General features: G+C 37.7%; 1 protein-coding gene across 2 annotated transcripts in view; it reads left to right on the top strand.

Moving 5' to 3' along the window:
* Window positions 1-865: 865 nt before the first annotated feature.
* The window catches only part of LOC149817512 (polypyrimidine tract-binding protein homolog 1-like), a 28,697-nt gene continuing 19,982 nt past the window's right edge, over window positions 866-9,580 (top strand). For both annotated transcript variants that reach the window (XM_089985090.1, XM_089985091.1), the window contains exons 1-9: window positions 866-959; window positions 1,521-1,729; window positions 4,608-4,817; window positions 5,782-5,844; window positions 5,945-6,018; window positions 6,112-6,207; window positions 6,604-6,661; window positions 6,739-6,843; window positions 6,929-7,010. In XM_089985090.1, coding sequence (XP_089841216.1) covers window positions 1,544-1,729; window positions 4,608-4,817; window positions 5,782-5,844; window positions 5,945-6,018; window positions 6,112-6,207; window positions 6,604-6,661; window positions 6,739-6,843; window positions 6,929-7,010 — 874 coding nt within the window. In that variant the 5' untranslated portion in view covers window positions 866-959; window positions 1,521-1,543. The remainder of the gene's footprint in view (window positions 960-1,520; window positions 1,730-4,607; window positions 4,818-5,781; window positions 5,845-5,944; window positions 6,019-6,111; window positions 6,208-6,603; window positions 6,662-6,738; window positions 6,844-6,928; window positions 7,011-9,580) is intronic.

The following is a 9,580-nucleotide window of genomic DNA, read 5'->3' as shown; positions in this document are numbered from 1 at the left end:
ATGAAACCAACAAAACCAATGATCTGTTCTATTTTTTTTGTTCATTTCGTTTAACCCTAGACAAGTTATCAAACATACCTAGGGATGGCAATGGACCGAGGTGGGGGAGGGGGACAAGGTCTCCACCCCTCCCCATCTCAAAATTTGAACCTTCATCCCTACACAAGATGGATTTTAACCTTTACCCCCACCTTCATTTTTGTTTCATGTCCTCCATCCCCGATCCAAACGGGTGCGAGGCAAGACGAGACTTCATTTTCTCTCGATCTAGTGTCATCCCTTAGAAAGATTGGGGATGAGATTGGACGGGGCAGGGCAAGTCAAAGATTGAGATGGGGATGAGGCGGGGCGGGAGACAACATAAGTCCATCCCTGCCTCCATCCCCTCACGGAGATGGATTTTAACCTTCATCCCCGTTTCATGCCCTTTATCCTCGGCCCAAACACGGCAAGGCTGGGCTGGGCTGGGCTGGGCTCGGCTTTCTCCCGATATATCCTAAGGGCACATTATTTTATGGATCCTGTAATTATAAATGTTAGATGGTTACTTGTCCATGAATCTTATCTTTGGACTTCTCTTTTTCACAATTGTCCGATACGGCCTAAAAGTACTAACATGAGTTATATTTGTCCGTATAACTGGTATGGTCTGCCTTTAAAAACAAATAAAAAAAAGAAAAGAAAGAAGAATAAGAATGGGAAAGTTGGATTGACGTAAGGATTAAGGCCCAAGGCCAAGACACGGATGGGTTAACCAACAACGTTCGGCTAAGTTCGGATATCGTGAAGGCTGGACCCTACTAGGACCCGACCCGTTTGTGGCCCTTTATAAGAAAACGAGGGGACATCCTTTGTCTTCGTTTCGCGGGCCGAGCTTCTCATCCTCCAACTCAAAACCCTAATTTCTGTGAGACGACCACCGTCACCACTGCTCCTCTCTTTCTCCGGCGGGTTCAGAGGTGTACTCTCTCTCTCTCTCTCTCTCTCGTTCGCCGTCGCATGCTCGAACCCTAGCCTTAATACAATTGCAGCGCATGCAGATAGCTCTCTCTCTCTCTCTCAAATCGGTGTTAGGGCACGCCGAATTGTAGCGAGATCCTCGCATCCGCCTCCCTCCTTTAGTATCGGCGTTGGCGTGACCTAACCTGGATTTTGGGCACGCTGAATTCTGGCATCTTGATTCAAGATCAGGACCGTCTCTCTCTCTCTCTCTCTGATCGCGAATCCCTGTTGTCAGATATTCGTTGATTGTAGTTTCGGTGGTATGACCGTATGAGAGTCGCGTTCGGTTGATCTTGAGTTATGTTTAGGGTTGGATAACTAATCCTCGTTTGTGTAGATACGCTTTAGTCGTGTTTCCATAGGCATCCTCGAAATTCAACTACACAACTTGCTCGTATTTCTCTTATCGTAAAATTTTGCCGTTGATTTTGTTATTTATTATCTGTTTGGTTGAGTTCTTTGTACCTGCAATGATGAATTAAATTCAGAATTCATTGGTTTAAACCTGTTCTTTTTAGGCTTGTTCCGTTTGGGAGTCAACATGGCTTCTGCTTCGTCACAACCTCAATTCCGTTACACACAGACGCCTTCTAAAGTTTTGCATCTTCGGAATCTCCCGTGGGAGTGTACTGAGGAAGAGCTTATCGAACTGTGCAAACCGTTTGGGAAGATCGTCAATACAAAGTGTAATGTCGGTGCAAACCACAACCAAGCCTTCGTTGAATTCGTGAGATTCTTTCTTTTTTTGTTTTTTTTTTTAAATTTATTTAGCCAAATTACTACGTGTTTTTTTAGCAAACGTTTTTGTTGTAGAAAGTTCTGAAATCTCGTTTGGTCTAGATGAATATTTAGATCAGAGAACTTGGTGCTTAGAAGGCTACAATTGTAGACATTGGAAGACCCATAGGGAGAACCTTTCTAAGTGGCCTCATTGTGGGATGCTTCTCAATTTGCAAATAATATGCATGCAAGAGAACCACCGTAATTTAGCATGTCTAGAAAACTTCCACAAGAAAATATTTCCATTTGCTTGGGACAGCCATAAAAAAACACATTTCGCAGTTTTTTTGTGGTGTTTAAGATATGCGAAGCTTCTGAAAACCGTGGTAGCTCACTTTGGGAGCGTGAAATTTCACACTTATTTCACGCTTTTGAAGCTCTGTGGGAAGTTCATTTCTAAAAAATGGAAAGCTTGCTTCTCTTAGTATGAAAATGAACTTCCTTGATATTGAAAATGTTCCTTCAGTTGTAAACAATTGCACGTTCTCTTTTAGAAATTATATTTTCACTATAAGATCTATAATGAACATTTTCCATAAAAAAACACTTCAAACTTATTGGACTAAAAACACAAGTTTTAACTGCATTTTCATGTTGTTTCATACTCATCTCTGTTGTTGTTTCTTACCCTATTCCCTTTGTGCTTCCTAAATATTTCATACTTCATTCACCCAGGCTTTTTTAGCTTCTCAAATCTCACCTAACTTTTTGTGCATCGCTTCTCACACCAGCTTCTTATTCTGGTAACAATGTGTCAGGCACCTAACATGTTTGTTTTCTTCACTTAGGCTACAAGCCTACAAGTCAAATCAAGGTGGCAAAGTGTCTCGAATTCCCTACTATGTATACATTTTGCAACAATATCACAGTCCAAGAAAATCTCAAATATTCCGTGTCCCTGATGCATTATGCTTATGGTTATTTAAAACGTTATTTGACATCAGTGATGTGTTTTCTCTCAACCACAGCCTTTCCGGTTAATATTTTTTCTTTTTTCTTTTAAATAGACAAGTTGGGGTTAGGGCAGCCCTGACCAGATTACAAGATCTGATTCAAAACTCATAATCTACATATTTGAAGGAAACCAATCTGGTGGTTTATCCTTCAAGCATTTATCAAAACTAAGTTCTCCTAATTTTGCAAGATTAATGGCAACTTGATGCTCTTCTTTAGGAGTCCAAACACATTTTAATTTGTGGAAGCTGTAAAAGATGCCAATATCTCTTTCACTCTGCACCCACTGCTCTCTGTTTCCAAGTCTACTATTAAAGCTCTTCACAACGTCAGTCTTGTTTGTACCTATTCACACATTTTCTTGCTAAAGAATTAAAAAATATTACGTCCTCAAGATGACAGTGGTCATTGAGGTAGCAAAGAGCCTGAGGGTACACTTGGTACATGTTTCACAGTTAAAAACAAAATCTTACACATGCCTCCGTGTCCTTGATCCGTGATTGTTATGGTTGTGCCAAGTGATATTCTGAAAAAATGGGTACATAGAATCTCAATAGTGGTCTTGCACTCAGTTATTTATAATTACAGTGGTACATCATAGGATTGGGTATCAAAACATAAAGCTTCCTAATTAAATATTGGTTTTAAAATATTTTATACTTGTGCATGAAAAAATTCAATAAATTCCTAAAAGAAATTTGTCAAGATCAAATATATATATTTTTAATGTTGAATAGGGATTATTTCAACCAACGATATGATTGTGAACATTGAAAAAATAAGGGCCTTCATATAAGTAGCAATAGTAGTGTTCCTCACTCCTGACTAATCCTGCTTCTCCTTTTACAAGATTAGGTAATACATCTTTTTATTTGCATATTGTATGTTTTTCTCCATTGTCAATTGTTGTCAATCTAAAGAAGTAATTGTCTAACAAGATAAAATCCTCAGTATGGTTTGATTCCAATACACTTGGGTTGGAATGAATATGGGAATTAACACATATAAGCAATGCACATAAAATCTGTAATTAGTTGCATCAGCTCTGTTTTACAAATTTCCAAACATTTCTGAAGGAAATATAGCATGAGTATAACATTTCAACTTCAAGTACATTTTGATATTGTTGTATGTGCAAAAAATAGAGGTCTTATTTGGGCGTCTTTTGGATTGGTCCTTCAAGGGCTTGTTGCTGCCTTCTAATGGATTTATATAGTGCCTCCTCATCATTTTTCCATGATCTTGTTTGTGCTGGGTATCATCAGTTGTGTAGGTTGAGGTAATGTCAGATGCTTGAAGTTAACCATTGATTTTACCTTGTTGTCTCTTGGTTTGGTTGGTATGAGAATGATGTCTGGATTGTTCTTCTGGACATATATTTAGGGAGGTAAACTCATTGATACCAGGTGTCGAGCATTTCTGTTAGCTTTCTTTCATTTAATAGGCAGTGTTTACCTGAGGTGTTCTTAATATTGCTTGTTGTTAACCTACTATTTCTTTTATTTATTTGTATTTGTGTTTGTTATATATGACTTTTTTATATATGAGACCTTTTGCTTGAAATACAGGATGCCTGGGTTTGGTGAGTACGGGATTCATTGTGTTGATTTGCTACTGATTATTTCTGACAAGTCCAACTACTACCATAATTCTATAAAGCATTTCATTGGATACATATTTGATTTGACCAAAAACTTTTTTCTATGAAAATTTCTTATTGGGATACATGTTAAAGAACTTCTATGTACTAATGGTCAAATTGTTGTAGACATTAGAAAGGGAATTACATTGAGACTTTTATTTGTCTGCTGAACTGAATTATGTATTAGTTTTGAGGGGTTACTTGAGGTTGATTTGTGTACCAATTGCAGATGGACCTGAATCAGGCAATTTCAATGGTTTCATATTATGCTTCCTCATCTGAGCCAGCACAGGTGCGAGGTAAAGCTGTATATATTCAGTATTCAAATAGGCAAGAGATCATCAACAGTAAGAGCTCTGGTGATGTTTCTGGAAATGTCTTGCTGGTGTCTATTGAGGGTGTAGAAGCCGGAGATGTCAGCATAGATGTCATTCACTTAGTAAGTTGGAATGGGCCGCACCTTTTATTTGGATGCATAAAACTAACTCTGTAGGTCTTGTTTATGCTATGGTTATGCATATAAATGATATGGTAGTAACTCTAGATCCACTTTCAACATGTAAAAGAAGCAGTGTGAGAGAATTTCTTTTGCTCTAAACATTTTGTAGAGCAAATGCTGTTTTACTTGGTCTTTGACTTCTGGTTGACATTCTGCATGGATCAGCAGGTCCATTTTGTCATGGAGAAATCTTCGTTGTCAGACTTCCGCATTGGAGAATGACATGTTTGTTTTGCTATCTCATTCTTTTAGTCATTGTACTCTTAAAACTTACAGCCTTGCATGTTTACTTAATTTATTTTTTTCTAACCGCCCTCCATTCACAATGCTTAATTCGAGATGTAGGACCATATCGACCTGTAAGGAAGCTGTTTTTGAGGTTAAATCTTTGAACTTTTTTTTATCTCAGATATATATGTTTTTTCCCTGTTTTGTATCTATCTCATTGGCATATAAAAGTTACACATTTATCCTCCATATATTTTTTCACTTAATCTATTATGTAGAGATTCCTGCTTCACCATTCGTGGTGTGTAGAGCTACACTTTTTTGCCTTTTTTCCCCTTTGTTTGATGTTGTTCTGATAATGGGAAGCTCATGTGCACATTTTCTATGTTTGCTTGCTTTACTGCTTTGCTTTTCTCATTTACTTTGTTTTGTTTGGAGGCAGTGTTTATATAAGATCCCATGCATCATATTGCTTTTTTAAGTGTATTGCACTATTATGATGCCTCTGGTGTTAAGATGAATGCCGTGGTCTTACCTGGCAGGTGCTCTTCTGCACTTAAACATGTCTTGTTGATTATTTATCTTTATCTAATATGCATCAGGGACACTTGAAGTTTCTGATGATCTATTTCAGCTTTCTTTGACGTAAAATAAGGATATTTGGATAATGTTGCAGGTGTTCTCTGCTTTTGGGTTTGTACACAAAATTGCCACCTTTGAGAAGGCTGCTGGTTTCCAGGTATTTTTGGTTAAAATTTCATGCCAGTGCATGAATATCTTATCTGTTTACTCATTTTCTCAGGCTCTGTCTTGCCTGCTTACTCAACTTATTGTCTCAGGCTTTGATTCAATTTAGTGATTCTGAGACAGCCTCTTCGGCTCGAAATGCCTTGGATGGAAGAAGCATCCCTAGGTGAAAACACTCAAAAGTTTGGACCTTTTTATGGTTATTGCATATTTGATTGCGCAGATTTCTCATGTGTCTCGGTGAATTTAAAAATTTCAGGTATCTGCTTCCAGAGCATGTTAGTTCATGCCATTTGCGCATCTCATTTTCTGCACATACTGATTTAAATATCAAGTTTCAATCCCATCGGAGCAGGTATAAGATGTTTATGTGCCATCGAATTTTATTGTTCTGCTTCTTAATTCTCTTGTAATTAGTTTGAATGGGGGCGGGGCAGGGGGGGGGGATATGTTGAAGAGACTTTTCTTGATCATAAATGTAGCGTTGCCATGTTGTTTTGCCGGTTTACTCCAGAAGGAATATATACTTACCAATAAGCCATGAATTTTCTAGACATTAGGTATTTTGAATCAAGGGAAATAATATTGGTTCAATGTGAAACTGTGCCAAATTCTTCTGCAACTCATCATCCATGTCATTACAAATTATTTAGCATTTATTTGCTTGTATGAGTCTGTGATTCTATTATTTTCAGAATGACATTAGTTTCTGATTATTAATGATATAGTCACATTTTGCATGAATCTGAAGGGATTACACAAATCCATACCTTCCAGTGAACCCATCTGCCATTGAGGGGACTATGCAGGTGTGCTTTTATTTCTTTTCTATTTTGTTGTGTTCTGGTTGGATGTATATTATTCTTATATATGTCAAATTGTTCAGCCTGTTGTAGGTCCTGATGGAAAGAGAAAGGAGCCGGAGAGTAATGTGCTTCTTGCCTCTATTGAAAATATGCAATATGCAGTGACTGTTGATGTTCTTCACACGGTAATTTCTATGGAGTGTGTTGTGACTTGATTTATTCAAATGAAGTCTGCTTTGACTTGACGTGCAGCCTCTATACTGAATTTAGGTTTTCTCTGCATTTGGCACCGTACAAAAGATTGCAATTTTTGAAAAGAATGGTGGAATGCAGGCATTAATTCAATATCCTGGTACATTTAGTTATTAAATCACCTTTGTTTTGCTTTTCTCTTTTTTCATTTCACACAGTTTATGTAGATATCCTATGTATATGATGTTTTGCTTCACCAGTTATCCGGCCTGCATCAGTTTGACTTTTAATTTTAACAGCGATTATTGACAATAAGGGGCAAATATTTGCTGTCTGATGAACTGTAACTTGGATAATTAATTGAAACATTTGAGTTTGACTGGAAATCAATGTTGTTAAAAACACGTCTCAAGGCGCATCTCGCCTCGAGGTGCGGCCCTCTGTGCCTTGAGGCAGCCTTAAACAAGGCACGGAGGCCACAGTGCACACCTCATTCACTATGAAACGCACGCCTCAGGGCGAGGCATGCCTTACCCTGAGACGTGTGCCTCATTTAATTTAGGTCAAATGGGTGTCAAAGCCCCCATTTGACCCATTAGGGTCGGGCCCTCTCTTCTTTCCCTCTCGCGCTGCTCAATCCTCTCTCTCTCTCGTATCTCATCTCTCGTTGGTCGTCTCTCACTCTCTCGTGTACACGGAAGAAGGAGGAGGAGGAGGAGGAGGAGGAGGAGGAGGAGGAGGAGGAGGAGGAGGAGGTTCCCCTCTCTCGCTGCTCTCACTCTCATCTCTTCTTCCTCTCTCTTCTTTCTCTCCTCTTCATTTTTCTCCTCTCTTTCCTCTGCCTCTTCTTCCCCACAATTTCTTCCTCTGCCTCTTCTCCCCTCTTCTGTTGTTGTTCTTCTTCTCCCCCATTCTTCCTCCCTTCCACTTTCCTCTTCTTCCCTCACTGTTTCTTCACTTCTTCTCCCCTGTTATTCCTCCATTCTTCTTCTTCCTCTTTTTATTTTTCTGATTTTTTATTAGTTGAATTTTTATTTTTCTGTGAAAGCATTTGTTGATTAGTTATTTTCTGTAAAAGCCTGAAATCTTGTTAATTTTGTTGATTAATTTATTTATTTGTATTTGTAGATATTTTTAAAGGCTTGTTTTAAGTTTTTTTTTAAATTTTTTTTAGGCTTACGCTTTACGCTTTACGCCTCACTTTAGTTTTTGGTGGAGCGTTACACTTTTCACAACATTGCTGAAAATCTTGACATCTTTTATTTCTATATAATCCCCAAAGAATAATGTGGTTGGTTACTGGTCTTCATTTCTTGTGTAATTTTAACTTTTACTTTATATCTCTGTCTTTAATTTTTTATTTTAAATATTTGGTATGACATTCGTGGTTTGTATTTGTATTCCTCCTTTTGCTTCAATATTTTTTCAAATATAATGTTGTTTGGATACATCTTTGAAGCTGATGTGGAACCAATTATGCATATGGAATGTGGAAATAGAAGGATCTAATCACTTATGCCAAAGAATCGTTCAGTTCTATTTGTATGAGCGCTGCAATCTGACATACCATACCACTAACCTTTGTAGCATTGTTGATTTTGGCTGGTGGATCTAAAACCATAGTCAGAAGCAACCATTCTCTATCGTCTCTTCTAGTAATTTGGATTCCTGGATTATGTGATTCATTCCTTACACCCCCCTCTTTTTTCATCTGTTCTCTACCCTTTCTCCTAATTGGCATTGTGGTCCTACTGAGTTTTCATTCTAGTCATATCAATACAAGTTATTCATCCTATGTGTTTTCCTCAGCTTTGATGATGCAACAAGTTGACATACAAAAGGATCCGAGCGGCCATCATCGAAAGATCTCAGCAAAGAATTAAGCTATTGGTTCTTCTTGTCAATCCATTGTACTTTCTAATCAAGTTCTTAAAGTTTTTCTGTGAACTCTTAACTCTTAGGTGAGGCAACTGTTCTTCTATTGCCGTTTGATTGACCAGCAGCACCAGATAGGTATTATAGATCAGAGCAAGAGGAGCATTTTCTTCTGCTATTTTCTGCTTTGCTTACTATGAGCCTGGTGGAACCTTCTTCCTTTTCAATCAAGGTTGTGTTTGGGTGTGCATGCTAAATTATATATATATATATATATATATATATATATATATATATATATATATATATATATATATTTGTTTTCTATGTTGTGTAAACTGAAATACCCATTTGGGGTATTTTAGTCATTTCTCATGTAATAGGTGTCAGTCCTCTAAGGACTGACTTATTTTTTTGTTTCCTTGTTTTTTTCTGTTTCCATTTTTTTTATATTTTTTGTAATATAGCTGTTGGACCAGCCCCTTGTATTTTGGAGTGCCTATTTAAAGGCACTCCCTCTCTTGTATTTTTCAATGCTTGTTCTAAGCATTTGCCCTTCAATAATAGTTATTTTTAATCTTGTTTTGCTCTCTCTTGACTCTTTCAAGCTTGTATTTGAACTTTGTGCTTGTATGGTGCCTGGTCCCTTGTGTTGTCCCTTAGTGGGCTTGTATTTGTGCTTGTGTACTTGTATTTTTCACTTTCCGCTTATTTTCTTACATGCTATCAGAGCCTAAGACTTTTGGGATTGTGTAAAGCTTCTCCAAAGTTCATGATTGCTAAAAGAGGATCGTCACAAGCCTGGTTTCTCAAATCAAGATAGGCGAAAAGGAATCCATGACAGAGGTTGCATTC

Source organism: Nuphar pumila, chromosome 13 (genome assembly GCF_984573655.1).
Source record: "Nuphar pumila chromosome 13, dmNupPumi1.hap1.1, whole genome shotgun sequence".
Lineage (NCBI taxonomy): Eukaryota > Viridiplantae > Streptophyta > Magnoliopsida > Nymphaeales > Nymphaeaceae > Nuphar > Nuphar pumila.
The sequence above is the reverse complement of the archived record's forward strand: the minus strand, read 5'-3'. Positions and strand labels throughout refer to the sequence as shown.